Here is a 16,426-nt window from a genome sequence, read left to right on the forward strand (position 1 = left end):
GTTCTTATTTTTAAAACTTACCATATAAGTAATTATAGCACATCAATTATTTATGTTACCATTCTAAATTCTTTACCCATCCATAATAAATGTATTTTTTTTTTTTTTGTGCTCCAATCATTTTAATAGATACAAATTTAATAAAAATTCAATTTCTTATTATTAAAAAAATTCAACAACAAAACAAAAACAATTTATACATAACTTTCGGTGTCTTATTTTATTCATAGGTACGGAAGTATTGGTACATAAGTTTTGGTACGAATGTATCAGTACATAATTTTAGGTACCTTATTTTACTCTTAGGTATATAAGTATCGGTACAAATGTATCGATACATAACTATAGTATCTAAACATACGTGTGTACATAATATGCATATACATAAATATTGAGAAATTTACGCACAATGAAAAATATATGACAAATAACATTTTTATTATTTATGGGAAATCAATGTATAACCCACAAACAAAAAACCCAATAATTATCACAACCTTTTTAATATTCAAAAATTACAATTAAATGCCAAGGATTAAAATTAGTTTTTAATCTTAGAAAGGGTTTTATTCAAAATGTAATCTTAGACAAGGATTAAAATAAAATTTTCTGCAAAAAATTGGCGGCCGATAATCCTGGTTTCAAGTTGATTCTGATGGGTCTGTAATCTTGGATGGGTTTGTAATCGATCTGGTGATTGGCAATAACTATCATAAGCTGCTAATTGTGGGTTCATAATTTGGGATCATGCACTACTAGAAATTTGGCTATAAGCCACTCTTTTCATTCGGTGGCTATTGTCAAGTGTTGCCACTCATATTGGTGGCAAACCTGTATGGCCACTAAGCACCCACTAAACTAGAGAGTGTGGCCTATGTAGAGGACTCTATTGTTACAATAGCTACCAATATTACATTGGTGGGTATGTGAATAGTACAACATTTTTATATTTTATAATTATTTCTAAATTTCAAAGCATGTCATTGTCTCTCTTATTAGTGGCTAGGTTTGAGACTAACATTGGTGGCTTTTATACTCATACACCCACCAATCCTATGTGTCTCTATTAGGATTAGTGGCTTTTAAAGTTAGGCACCAACACTGGTGTGAATCTATAGCATTCCAAATGTCCGGTAGGTTGGAATTGTATTACATGCATTTTAGTAATAGCTATGTACTCTATTAAAACTCAGCTTCTTAATATAGAATTGGCAAGAAATTTAAATTTTCAAAAGGATTCACATTGACAACCAACCACACTTTATATCCCCATACATTTATCAATAACAAGGTTTGTCTCTATTAAAGACACCATATTACATTCAAGTCTGTTGTCCAACACATCCAAGTACCCAAGGATGATGACATTACATTTTGTTTCACCTATGTACCTATGCACATCCACCAACAACAAACTGAACAAACAACTCCACCCACTTGGATCTATGCCTTCCCTATGGCATTTGTATATATACATGAAGCAAAATTCACAAAAACGTATCACAGTTAGCTTATCACTTACTGAAGCCAGTGACATTCACCATGCATGGACGATACCCAAGCTCATCATCTGTGCCATTATTCTGTACCACAACAAAACCCTCATCTTCAACTTCTCCACTTGCTTGGATCTCCATACCATTCCCTTGTTCAATTCTATTGACACAAACTTGAGGCACATCAATGTGATTTGGTTCCACCATGCCTCTATCAGCAGCCCTCTTCAGCGCGAACATAATTTCAGCCCTCATTTCACGCTTCATATTCTCCACTTCCAATTCCACCTGTCTATTGTGTGCCACCATTGACTCGGCATATTCTTTCCTCAATTGTGCAACCACATTTGCTGCCTCAATCCTTTGCCTTTCTTCTCTCTCACTTGCCTCCATCTTAAGTTTCTCAATTTCAAAGTTAGCAGCTTTTCTTTGCTCCTCATACGATGCTTTAATTGCTTCAACCTCTCTACAAATTCCCCTTTTCTCAGTTATAATACCTGGCACATCAGACCACACAACCCCTGTCCCAAACCCTCTTACACGGTTGTCTCTCTCAGGCCCCAATACATTAGCGTACACAATATGCCGAACCTCATCAGTTATGATCTCATTCCTATCCTCGTACAACTTCAGGTTTGTATTGAATTCATCCTGCAAGTTGTTTCCAAAATTAATTACCAATGTATTTGCACTGTATATACATTTGAAAGCCTTCTAAATCAAAGATATTCCAACCATGTTTCTCAAAAAAACTAGTACTATTAGTTATTGTTCTGTTCTTCAGACTACAGTGCCTACCAATAAACTCATATGCATCAGAATCTTTCATTACTTCACTGTATTCACTAATGCAAGCTGCTGTTGCCTTATGCTCTTTGTTTCACTGACATTAAATAGCACATAATCTAATACGCCTGATTGTTCACATTCCACAAACCTTTTATATATCTCACCTACAGATAAATTGTAGCAGCCGGTAATTGATGGCATACTTACAATTATTGCAGCTGATCGAGCATCCACTGGTTCCCCATTCTTCCGAGTATGTGTTAGCGTAAAGAATGTGATGCGGTCTGGTTTGCTTCCATTCGCTTGTTCCTGTTAACAGAAATTGTCAAACAACTAATTGACGAGTAATTTCATAACATTGTTTTCGACCGGCACCTTCATTCCATGTGCACTAACATGTAGTTAAGTTACCATAACACAGAACTCACGGCAGAGCCTTACATGTTCGTGTCTGAATTGCGCAAAAGACTTGGTTCCAGTCGTGTGATTTATTTGTAGCGCTTTCCTGTTCTTTCTACATGATGTAGCACGCTTCTACAGATGCCAAGTTTAGCATGCATTATTAGGGCTATGTGAAAGGAAATTCATCCTAATTTCCAATACATACAATCCATACATTTATCATCCACATTATGTCATAACTAAAGAAAGCATATATGGTGCATAAAAAAGGAAGAACTTTGATCATTGTGTGTACTACCTGAGCATCTACAGTGTCCCATAGTTGTACTAACAATTTCCATTGGCCTTGGTTGACACGGCCATCATGACAATGGAACCTCTCCGCTAACGGTGAGTGCAGGCATGGCGTATAGTATGCCTTCTTCAGGTTTGCCTTGTAATCCTTCCATCTATCATTCAACTTCTTCTCACAAACCCGCCGAATTTTGGGCTCCAATTCGAGTGTTATACCATCTGTCCAATCAAGAGTCCCCTGCCCATGTACATATACATGATGTTGTTAATTATGCACCATCATTTAATACATGAATTATGAATTTGTATAGTGAACCCGTAATACCCATCCAGTAGGTTTCAAATATTTGTGTAATCGTACAAATTAAATTTACAACAGACAAAGTTAAAAGAAGCCTCATTGCGCATCACCAATCTGCATAGATGCTGCCTTTTAGTGGTGTATAATGTGCTATAGACCCTATTGTAATTGTCTATGGAGCCTCTTACGACATAATTGGTGCATCTCATTTCAAATATATCACAATGAACCCCAATTTATTGTACTGCTACTTTCTAAGTCACCAACTGCAAAATAATTGACATGGCCAATTATTTGTTAAACTTGTGTATGGATAACAGCAGTTCAGGTCAAAGTAGGTTTCGAATGCATTAATCATAATTAAAAGCCTAAGGCTTCAACCCTGCTTGTTGAGTAAGTCAATAATAGGCCATGTGATGCCATTATGTGGTTTTTTTTTTTCCAGGGTTACAACTAAAAAGCAATGAAATAACTAGCTATATATATAGGAAAACCAACCAACCATTAATGCCTTTACTGTTGATTTACCTTAATCCTCTGCCAAGCACGATCCATGTTTGAAGCCCTGTAGAAATGCCTCCAATCAACTACATTAATTGGAAAATATGATGCTTCTTGAGCTAGCATTCCTAAGAACCTAGAAAATCTAGCAACGGTATGAGGAGGCTCTACCGGCTGCCCTTGCTCATTAAATTTCATCAGCTCCTTTGTACCATTTGGTGCCCATCGTGGCCTATTTATTCCCCTACTCGCCTGCACTGAACGGGTTATACGTTGACGTTCATCCACGATGCCTTCGACATTATTTGGAATTGTGAATTGCTGTATGTGGTCATGTTCCATCAGGTTGAATGCCAATGGTTGAGTTTCGATGCCTTCGTCAATCGACATTGATGCAACTGAGTTATTCTTGCTGACCCACAGCACCTTCGTAATAACTTTTCATGTAAACACAACACAAGAGTGTTTAATTAACATTTGTAAACAAAAGCATTTCAATTTAACACCTCAATTAATTTCCTAGTAAGAAGAGAAGAGTGGTAGATACCTGCTGCAATGGCTTTAATGTAACCTCTGTGCCTGAAGATAATTTCTTCTTTGAGTTGATAACTTGATGCATCTAAACAGCTAAAGTGAATAAAGTTAATTAAATGAATCCACACACGTTTCCTATTTGAGAGCAGCAAATTGAAAATTTGGCAGATACTTAACTTGAGCGGGAAATCCTCCCGCCCAGTAATCCCTAGGAAAACAATTATTTAATTCATACACACTTATGGAGGTCAGCAGGTAGCCACAAAAAATGGCCAGGTGTTGCTATTACCAAATAAAATAATTGGCAACCCATTAAATAATTGATCAGTCTGTGAGGTGGCAGATGGTTGATGAGATTGGCATATGCATTGTGTGGTCAAATTTGAGTGCTTTTGTAAGAAGAATCCCGGAACTATTAATTTTCCACACCCTAATTAAATGTTAATCCACTAAGTGGGTGTGAACTTACAATTAAGTGCCCTGCCCTCCATTCTAATCTCAATTATAAATATCAACCTTGAAGAGGTTTTTGGACGTACAGCAGTTTCAACTTCGTCTGAAATTTACACCTAATCACCAATGTCGCCTTTATTCCCAAATGCTCGCAGACAGCTATTTTGTAACAGAAGTGAAGACCTTTTTCCTACAGTGGATCATGAAGTGCTTAGTCCCACGATGCGTGCCCCAACCAATAACATTGCAACCCCAGTTCCCACCCAAGAAAACCTTGTCCCTGTGCTCACTGCCAATCATGAAGATCCTGATTTTTGGCGTTACCTAGAAGCTAACTTTCACATTCAATTCGAGTACGACCAAAACCCCACACTGGATTCAGGTGCTAACCAGCAGTTCAAATCCCCTACAAAGACAACTACTGCTTCGGGTGAATGGAACGACTTCTCGCATGGCTCTAACATGCCTGTTTACCCTCCTCAATCACCCAATCCCTTGATCAATATTTATTGTCCTCGTTATGATGAGGCAGCGAAAAATGTGATCTTGAAAGATGAGCACTTTCCATCTGATCTTCCAGGTTTCGGTGTGAATGTGATTCCTCCCTGGTCCAACGAAATCGGCTACATGAAGCATGGTAGCAGTGGAAAACATCCTTGCATCAATGGTGATATTGACAAATTAATGAGTAGTGGAAAGCAACCTTCCATCAGTGGTGACACAGTGAAAATAATATCATCTTTTTTCCCGGGTGATTCATACCGCTTTGATCCTATTGAGATTTGCAATGCTGTACATTTCGATTCTGATTCTGATTGTACCAGTACTGCGAGGACTCGTCATCCTCAAAAAAGGTACAAGGCAGTTAAGGAGTGTGCTGCGTGCGAATATGTAGGTGGTCAAGAACATTGTGATTGGATGAATCGTGCTACAGGTCAAGCAAAACAGGAAGTCATCCCCAAAGATATGCAGAATGCAAAATCACCATCCGATGATGCTTATGGTAAGAAGAGTTGAACCTGTTTGGGAATGGATGTTATATTATGCTATTAGTATTCACGTATGTCTAGTGCAATGCAAGATATCAACCTTTACAAAACAAATCTCTAGTCTTTTGCTCTATGTAAACATTCATACTCAGATTGTACCTCCGTACAAGATATGGATGTTTATCTTATGAACCTATGCAGTTGGTAACTATATAGACCGTTATGTTATTTTTGTTTCTGTATGGATGGTTTCTGGAATCAATATCATGTATGACTACTCTATGTATTTTGCAATTATAATAATGTGTAGTAGTTTGATTTATACGTATTCAGCTACAGTTGCGCTCATTAAATAGCATGACAGAAAAACAAAGAAATCTGAAGACAAAATATATAGTGAAGTAATGCTTACATCTTCCAGAGCAGATGAATGGTTAGAAACTTCAAAGTTTAGAGGAGAAAACGTTGGTTGCGAATTTCCTTCAAGATCCCCAGCTATACCATGTAGAGCTTTAATAGTAGAACCAAACATGTTTTTAAGCTTTCCTAATCTTCCTCGTAGTTCTTCAATAGCTTTCAAAATTAAGCCAAATTAATAATGAAGTTGTATATAGACTGACAATTCAATCTCAGGAATGCATGCAAAGACAATCATCTTCTTATCTAGACCTTACCTCCGCCATCGTTGATACAAAGGACTGCATGTCCTCTTCCATATATTTTAATTGCTGCTCCTATTGTGTCACTGCAAATGCCACAATGTTATGCAAGACTTCAAGGTGCTGAGTTAATGTGGACTGAAATTTCTTGACTAGTATCCGGTTTTCATCTTCAATTTTGTCATTCCACTCTACAAAACCATCCATGGTCATAATCATAAATAACCCGAAGTTGTGAGGGAGATCTGATGCAGCATTCTCTAGCTCTGCTCTAATTAGCTCAAATGCACGCCCAACGAGTGATTTCTCTAAAAGTTAACAATGGAATAATAGTAAGAAAAGGGCATTTAAATGTACCTTCCAGCTTTAAATTAATATATGCATAAATATAAACATGAACTAGTGTAGAATAATCCCGAATGTCGACTGTATAACTTTAAAGTAAGATGAAATGGAGAGAATCTATCTATGGTCTAAAAATGCAGATGGTGGCACGACAATTTGTTTTAGCAGCCAACTTTGCTCACCCAATTGGAGGAGATTGACTATCAGAAATTCCTTCTCTTTCATGGTCGCATTTGCTTGTCAACGCTTGTCGTCAAGATTATATAGTTCATGTCCAGTTTCCTCAAGCATTATCTGAATATAAAGTGTTTAATTATCTCAGAACAAGAGCAGAATGAACAAAATGAGACTCTGTAAGTCCATATTACAAATGTATTACCTCAGTTTTTCCAAGTTTATCATTCAATTGTACAACCAAAAGTTGTTGACAACTGTAAAGTTCCTGAAGCTCCAGCAATTGCTGCTCTTAGGCCAACGTAACGTTTATATTAGTTCCCACCTTGTAGTCAATATTATTCAAAACGAAAGGAATGAAATCTTGACGGAGATACCTTGTCTTTTGAATCATAATAAAGTTCAATCCGCTCTATCTTTTCAGCCATTGCATACAGTAAATAAAGAGTTAATGAAGTTAATAACCAGTCAATTGTGAATGTAGGAAAAGCAGTCCATAATTCATTTAAATGACAAGAATAAGACCTTCTTCTCTGCTTCTTCACTAACATAACGATCTCATGGTATATATATTCCATTCTTCTCTCCGGCAGCATATACCTCTGCATGAACATAAGAAACATGTCATACAATTTAGCTTGCAGCACAGTAACACTAAAGAATCATTAAATAACCTGTGAAACAAAAAAAAAATCTCTGGACAGAAAGATTGAGAGCACATCAACGCTGGAATCAGTTAACAACCTTGCTTGAACATACGATCAATCTCAGAATACAAATCGTTGATCAAAGCAGACTTCATCATTTTTTGATTGACCTGAAACATTAACCAACAACAAACCATAACAAGGGTTAGAATGAAAGACATTTGAACTATATAATTTGTGAGAACAGGGATGGTGCAAACTTTTCACCTCTGGTTTGTTCTTTATATTTTTGGCACGGTGTGCATAGTCGAACGTGTTGAGTGTTTCTTCCAAACACTACATGAAGCTGCCACTTAAAGACACCAATTAAATATATTGCATATAATACGAAATCAAAAAACTAATAGTCAGGGCAATGCTTGGTTCAGGAATGAATGTCAAAATGTACAAATATTTCCATATCCTACAACACTGTCAGCGAATCAATACTTCGTATAACTAGTACGTTCATCAAAAGTGAGATGCTTTTACAAGCAATCTTCAAAGTCTTGGGCGTCTACATCGATTCTAACTCGAACCTCATCATTATCACCAGTTGCATGTTCGACATCTTGTCCATCGCACGGATCATCATCATGTGTTGAGGACATATCAAAGAAATCACGTGGTCTTGTTTTGATTGCAACATGCCATTCTATATCTGTTGGGTCTTGTACATAGAACACTTGTAGTGCTTGTGATGCGAGAATGAATGGGTCACTTGTAGACGAAATCTTATTGAAGTTAACCAATCTAAAGCCATATCTGTCTGATTTTACTCCCTCACCTGTATTTCTGGAAGTGCCATCAAACCAGTTGCACTTGAATAATACCACTGTCCGTTCCATATGGTACTTGATTTCAAATACATCTGTTAGAACCCCATAGTAGTCTACCAAACCGGTAACAGGGTTCCGGTCACGTGGGCCAGCATAACTTGGAACATTAGACTGTAGGAAAACACCATAGTTTTGGTAATTCCCATTGGATTGTGTGCCTATTACTTTGAACCTGAACCCATTACATACAAAAATCTTATATCTCCGACACCATTTACTAGGTCCATTAGCAAGCGTTACTAAGTCGTCAGTTGCCCTTGGGTCACTTGATTGTTGCAATTGATTAACCTACACAATTTACACCCACGTTCATATGCATAGTTAAGAATAGGAAGCTAAATAGGAAACCAGTACACGCAGAATCAACTTATTCCATACTAACATGTTTTTCAAACCAATCTGGGAAGGATTTAATAGCTTCTTTCTCTGCTTGTAGCATGGTTACACGCCTCCCTCGAGTTTTTTGAGCATTCTCCACGTAACTTCTGTATGTGAAAATAAAGTCATTCTCACTCTGTATAACCAAAAGGAGAGATTCAGAAGTTGGTGCCATTTAACTGCAATATATAAGATTTAAGTGTAATCACCTCCTATATGCCATTGACTTATCACAATTGGCTAAAACATACGATCGTGCAATCTCCCAATCGTGGTTGTCAAGATGATAATCTTCCCGCATACCAAGTGAATGCCCAGTGGCACAAAATATGTCAAAGTCACCCTCATAGTCAGGACGTATTCTATCTGCATTTCGGCTTGGACGGTTCAAACGTGTCTCCACGCCTTCCAAATACATCCCACAAAAAGACAAGCACTCCTCAGCCAGATATCCTTGGGTCATGCTTCCCTCTGGTCGATTTTTATTTCGAACATACTTCTTCAACGTCAGCAGGAACCTAATTTAAATAGGACAACATCAAATTTGTTGTTCTAAATTGTATGATGCACAGATGTAATAACCATACAAATATATTAAAAGTTAAGGAATACCTCTCAATTGGGTACATCCATCTGTAGTGCACCGGACCTGCAAGTGCAGCTTCCTCGGCAAGATGTATTGTGAGGTGAAGACTGACGACAAAGAATGCAGGCGGTAATATCCTTTCCAATTGGCATAGGATCATAACTATTTTGGGTGTGAGTTTGCGAAAGCATTCCACTGACCCTTTTTTAGTACACAAATGTCTGAAGAATGCACTTAGTTCCAATAATATCTGTGCAGTCGCAGTTGGGAGGCATTTACGTATGGCAATTGGAAGGAATTGCTGCATTAAAACATGCCAATCATGACTTTTAAGTCCCCTTACGATCTTTTCCTTTGTATGCACAAGTCGTGAAATATTGGACGAGTAATTGTCAGGCACTTGTATTGAGGCTAAAACCTTGCAAAACAATTCCTTCTCTAATGGTTTCATAGTATATACACCGGGAGGCATCTTTGGCTTTCCATTGACAAATTTTCTGTGCAACTCCGGTTTCATGCCCATCAATTCCAGATCCAACCTTGCATTCAAGTTATCCTTGCTTTTCCCAACAATACCCAGCAGAGTTGCAACCAAACTTTCAGTGACATTTTTTTCAATGTGCATGACATCAAGGCAATGTCGAAGCACAAGATGTTCCCAATACGGCAACTTGAAGAAAATACTATGTTTCTTCCATGGCCCAACTGTTGCTCTAGGTAGTGGTCTTTTTTCTCCAACCACTTTCCGTGGGGTCTTACCATATTTGAACCGTAAAATGGACAACTGTCGACGACATTCACATCCGGTCAAGGGGGAAGGTGCTTGCTCTCTCTCGTCAGAAAGATTAAAGGCTTTCCTCTGTCGACGAAAAACATGTGACATGGGCAAGAAACGACGGTGACCCATATAACAATATTTCCTACCCTTTTTAAGATATGTCGACTCAGTCTTGTAGTTGCAACAAGGACATGCTAATTTCCCATGTGTGCTCCAACCGGACAAGTTCCCATAGGCGGGGAAGTCGCTAATAGTCCATAAAACAGCTGCTCGTAAGGTGAAGGTCTCTTGCCTAAATGTATCATAAGTGGGAACCCCTGAGGTCCACAATACTTTCAGCTCGTCTATTAATGGTTCAAGGTATACGTCAATATCATTTCCCGGAGATTCTTTTCCCGGTATTAACAAAGCCATCAATATGAACGGTGCTTTCATACACAACCAAGGTGGTAAATTGTAGACAGTCAACAATACTGGCCAGATGCTATAGTCGGAGCTGCATTTTCCGAAGGGGTTGAATCCGTCACTTGCCAACCCAAGACGTACATTGCGCATTTCATCACCAAATGTTGGAAATTTCAAATCTAATTGCTTCCATGCAAAGGAATCAGCTGGATGTCTTAAGAAGCCATCCTCGGGGCGAGAAAGCCCATGCCAACACATATCTTCACTGGTGTGTCGAGACATGTAAAGCCTTTGTAAGCGAGGTGTAATAGGAAAATATCTTAGCACCTTCCGAGGTATTCTCTTTTTACTGCTTCGTGATGTCTCATCAACCTCGGTTGTATATCTGGACACACCACATGTTTGACAAGCATCTAAACCACTGTTATGTTTCCAATACAACATGCAGTCATTTTCACATGCATGGATCTTTTGGTGAGGCAACATGAAATTTTTCAGCAATCCCTTTGTACTCATCACGTTATTTGGTAAAGAATGACCATTTGGGAGTATATGTTTCAAAAGCTGAAGATTAGCTTGCACTGCACTTTCGCTGCACCCATATAAACACTTGTTTTGAAATACTCGTATTAGGAAGTCCATTTTCTTCATACCACAACCCGGATATAATTCTGCGTTGCCGTCTTGCACCATGGCTTCAAACTTACGTGCATATGCAGGTATCACAGTTTCCTGCCCGCTGTGATTATTAATAGGCATGCCACCCATTACACTGGGACCAGAGAAAATATCTTCAAGCAAGGGGCCTAGTTCACAATAAGGATTAGTAACAGTAGCACTTTGTTGTGCAGCTTGGCTACTTGCAATAGGGTCACCAAATGTCTCTCCATGCCATACCCACGAGCCTTCCAAGTATGAACGGTCCATACCTTCAACAATTAGATGTGCTTCAACTTCATTCTTACTCAACCAGAACCTATTCAAGCATTTAGCACATGGACATTTGATGTTGCCATCAAGAGAAGAAACTTGCAATGAGTTTGAGATAAATTTTGCTAGCCCTGTTCTGTAATCCTCTGTAAACGGATTCAAACTGGCCCAACTTTTGTCCATCATTACTGAATATAATCAATAGTTTGCAGAATTGGAACAATAAGGTGCCTAAAAATGAATGCACCCACCCTCTCTCTCTCTGTCTCTTTCCTTGTAATTGCGCACCCAAACCCTATGGAAAATCCAACTGTCAGAAAAGGAAATGAATGGGAAATCCAACAGTGAGATAAGGAATTCTAACCTATATTCATATTAGAGATAAGCATAAATGTAGGAAAAGATTTATAACATATTCGAAAAGTGTAGAGAAATGGGATTTGAAGAACCATTTTAATGAAAACAGAAAGGAAGGAATATGCAATTTTTAACACCCCAACCACCATTATCACTTTTACACCCTGTTGTGGTTTCATAAGCTTCTCATTTTCTTAGTATGAAGCTCTCTTTGTGGGCCAAAATTATAATAATAATAACAATACTAATTCAAACAGTAATGGAGATTACCAAGGAAATGAGTTTTAGGTTCTGAATGGTTTACTAATTCGCATCCATTTGGTGTGAAGACTTTCTTTGTTTCATGTTAGGTGACGCACAAAATCTCACAAATGGTGGTTCGACAACTGACCTTGCTCCTAACAAACTGCAAGAACAGAAATTAAATCATATGAAAATAGTAAAAAATTATTCTTTCATCGTAAGTCATAAGGCTCGAAATTTTCTATCAAACTAATTCAGAACCTCAAACAGAAAACAAAACTTCAACATTCACAGTAACAACCCTGAACAATGAACGAAACATTAAACTGAAATCAAATCATGTCATACCTTTTTAGGTGATGCCCCTATCAGAACATCAGATAATGTACCTCAAAATGGACTGAAAAGTGGCAATGAGAAGAAAACCAAGCAATAAATAGAAGCAAATACTTCATGATAAAAACTGTGTTCCAATGTACGACAAAAAATTGTAGTGCTTAGACAACTGGCTCAGGTGAGAGCACCAAAAGGGAGACCCCAACAGTCATTGATAAAGAGAATGTGTTTGTGCCAATAAAAGCCTCCTTGAAGTTAGAGAGAGATATGAAGTACTACTCTACCGCTCTTTGATTATAACTTCTAGATTTTATTAGATCATCTACGTCATCTATGGAGGAATAGACCATATGGGTTTGCTCACCCCCCGCAAGTGGTTAAAAAAAACAATGCAGGCTCAAGCTAAAGATGTCTGCATCTGCTAAACAAAGAAGTCAATGCCTACAAGCAGTTAGTAGGCAAACCTGGAATATGAAGACTCAGACTGTCAAACAGAACCATTACAGATGCTTACTTTGACCTTAAGCTGGTTCTTTACATATAAGATGGTAGTAATACCTTTTCATGGAACACGAACACACTGAAAAAAATATATCCAAAATTAGAGTGTGTTGTTTTTAGCAGGTGCTTCTAAAATTTTACAGTATGATTGTCGGACGGCCATGTGATATTATGTTTATATTTCATATAAATAATACATATCTAATTAATGTATATCAACTGTTATTCACTCATAATTTAGCTAATGAATATGCGTAACTATGTGACTGAAGAAAGACACAGCTCTTTAGTAAAGCTGTGTCCAGCAACCCATGGGATTATGGAATGTTAATCCATCACTCTTGGAGAGCGGTGGAAAAGCTCTAATAAGGGAAAATCGCATAGTTATATCTATTGACGAGACAAAATGAATGCACGTAGGTAAACAGTAGGGAGTTGTCCAACAGAGGTCATGTCGCTTCCTCGTCCACTAATAATAACATCGTTTTGAAGGTGTAGACCACATAACGAAGCATGGAATGTAGCTTAACTATTAGTTCTCATGCAGTGGTAGTAGGTATCAGCTAAAAAGCATACCAAAACTTAAAAACAGACAAATTATCATATGCAAGTTCGTTCATAGCCATGTTTCAATAAGCCACTTTCTCTACCAAAGTCTTTTTTTGTGTTTATGATGTTTACAGAACATACACAGAAAATGCGATATCCGTATAGCATAAGCTTAACCAACAGTGGAACTTTACATTGACATTTCTACTTATATCCCTTTTCTTTTAGTTTGTACAAGCTGTAAGGATAGTAGTTTGTAAAAAAAATGTAGTTGCGATTGCCTAACTCGTCCTTTCGTTGAAACAGTAAACGAATTCATATATTTATATAACAAGAAATGAACACCTAGCTTATATCTCCAAGAACAATAATAAGCTTAAACCCTATATGGTTTGCAGTTTGATCCAACTTGAACAGATAGAAGAAGCACTTCAAACCCAACCTTTAAAAACTCCAAAGATTCAAAGACTTAATAAACAAATTGAAAAGTTAGATCTTAAAAATGCTGAAATTAAATATAAGAAACACAAAATTACCTGTTTTTACTCCCTAAAAGAAATTCAAGGTGATGCAGCCCCAAATTAATTGTAAGAAACCCAAGCGAACATAAATAATGAACCGAGCAGCTTAATCTGATGAGAAATTGAAAGGGCGATGTATGAGAAACAGATAACCAGCATCGCGGGAGTGGAGCTTCCGCTGCCCACGCCCGTCGCCAACTAAACGAGCCTGCTCACAGTCTTGACAGCTATGCCCTGTCCGCATCGTGGGAGTGCAACTGGTTCACGGAACTACCCGACTTCATCATCGATGCAATAATGGCCGAGAGATGCGATTAGGGTCCAACGCTCTGTCCTTCTATGGGTTTTGGCCTCTCTATCTCCCTTTAGTAAGTCATCATAGGTTTTGAGAACCAATCAATATATATCCCTGCTTTGAAAACCAAAAAATTAACCAGCACCAGGTCCGAACAAAATAATAATGTAATAAAAAAGTAGAAGAAAAGTAAATTTAAGAAATAAAGTTAGCTAACTGATACCAATATTGGTGGCTGATTTTTAAGGCCACTGATATCAGTGGAATCCCACTGTTTAGCCACCAAAAAATAGTAAGAGTAGCAACTTTATATCCATGGCCACCAATTGCAAAGGGTGGGCAAAAAATGGTGTGTAATGAGCATATTTCTAGTAGTGATGCTGGATCTCCGATTCTAGCTGGCGCTAGGAAGGGTTAGTGTTGCGAATGTGCTGGTTGCTGAAGGCCAAGCTCTGCTTGGTGGTCTTGAAGCAGCCTATCAGAAAAGTCTAAATATCCTGGAAGTGGAGGGAGATTCAAAGGCGCTTAACTATTGGTTCGATTACTGGAGTCATTTGTGCTCCTTGGAGGATACGCACAATCTTGGTCAATATTCAGAGGTTGGTCTGCAAGTCTCTTCCGTCTGAACTCTTCTAGAGATTTGAGGTGGATGCAGTCTCTTCCGTCTGAAGCTTGGTTAGCGTGGCGTTGCAATTGCTTCTCTTCTGTGTGTCCTAGAGGCTTTTTGTTGCCAGTTGTTTTTTCTTATCCGAAAAAAAAAAAAAAAAAAAAAAAAAACCAATTGTTAAACTTCTGGAAATCTATATAGTTGTCTTCTTCAAAATATCTACTGTGCATAACGATATTATACACTCTTGGGCATTTAAATCAATTTATACAATATTCGAAAGTTTTAATTTGAATTGTTTTCTATAACTATATAAGATAGACAAGCATGCAATAACTATCTTAAAAAATAAAAAATTCCATCATTCTCAGTAAAAATAAAAAATAAAAAATAAACCATTTCATTTGGATAGGATCAAGAGTGGGATATTTTTGTAGTGGGATCTTTCCGTGTTTGGTTTTATCAATGCTTCCAGCATCCGAGCAATCGTGTCCTGGATCTCTTTTAATTTGATAGTGTTTGAAAAAAAAGTTGAAACTGACCATAAAATAAAATTGCAGTATGGGAGTAATGTAATTTATTAATAATCTTATGTAAGGTTTCTTTTTTTATCAATTTGAGATTCATTTTCAACACACTTAAATGCGGCGATTTATCAAGCCAAACATATAGACAACACAACAGGATGACGTGAAATACGTGTAATCATTAGGCTTCACACATAAGATAATATGCTCTGATACTATGGAGAAAGTTGAGATTTCACTATAAAACTAATTGGCATATGAGGAGGAACTCAAATATTGTTGAGAGTATGAATACCACATCGAGGATTTAAAGGATTTAAACTTCTATTTGATTTGGTTTGTAACTTCCATTGGAAATTATGGTTACAATCCAAATAGAAGTTACAAACCAAATCAAAAGAATTTTACAATCCAAATATAGAAGTTAAAAGTTTCAAACCAAAAGAAAATTGAAAGTGGATCTAACTTCTAAAAATAAAAGTATATTGTATATTACTTCTTAAACACAAATTATGAGTTTTGTAAAATCAACTCAACGGTCTAGATTTTATTTGAAGTGTGATCAAAATCTTAAAGGATAAATTAGATCATCACCCTCATTTCTCCTTTTTATTAATTGAAACCTTATTCCTTTTTCATTTTTGATCAAGGTCCCTTAACTTTTCTTCATGTCATTATTTTAATATTAAATTATTTACAATCATTATATGTTAATTTAAATATAATCTTTTTATTATAGGCCTATTTGACTGAACTATATTTAGAAATAGAGAGGGAGAGAGGTCGGCGGCAAGAGAAAGAAGAGAAAGATTTAATTGTGAGGTATGTGTTGTATCACCCCATTATGCCTTTATTTATAGTAGTATGATAGGTTAAATCATTACCCTAATAGGATTACAACTCTAATAGGATAATATCTACCAAGGAGAATATTCCAAGATACATTATGAT

General features: G+C 37.2%; 2 protein-coding genes across 2 annotated transcripts; both read right to left on the reverse strand.

The window, feature by feature from the left end:
• Nucleotides 1-1,373: 1,373 nt before the first annotated feature.
• LOC137710126 (uncharacterized) lies at nt 1,374-4,173 on the reverse strand. Its single transcript, XM_068449078.1, has 4 exons — nt 3,811-4,173; nt 2,986-3,219; nt 2,493-2,594; nt 1,374-2,147 (listed from the first exon to the last, which is right to left on the reverse strand). Exons 1-4 carry the CDS (start codon nt 4,171-4,173, stop codon nt 1,515-1,517), a joined length of 1,332 nt encoding a protein of 443 aa, XP_068305179.1. The 3' UTR covers nt 1,374-1,514.
• Nucleotides 4,174-8,111: 3,938 nt separating this feature from the next.
• On the reverse strand, nt 8,112-11,722 carry LOC137710127 (uncharacterized). The gene is made up of 3 exons (XM_068449079.1): nt 9,453-11,722; nt 9,092-9,358; nt 8,112-8,634 (listed from the first exon to the last, which is right to left on the reverse strand). The coding sequence occupies exons 1-3, from the start codon at nt 11,720-11,722 to the stop codon at nt 8,112-8,114; spliced, it is 3,060 nt and encodes a 1,019-aa protein (XP_068305180.1).
• Between the last annotated feature and the right edge of the window lie 4,704 nt (nt 11,723-16,426).

The sequence above is a fragment of the Pyrus communis genome, chromosome 12 (assembly GCF_963583255.1).
Source record: "Pyrus communis chromosome 12, drPyrComm1.1, whole genome shotgun sequence".
NCBI lineage: Eukaryota > Viridiplantae > Streptophyta > Magnoliopsida > Rosales > Rosaceae > Pyrus > Pyrus communis.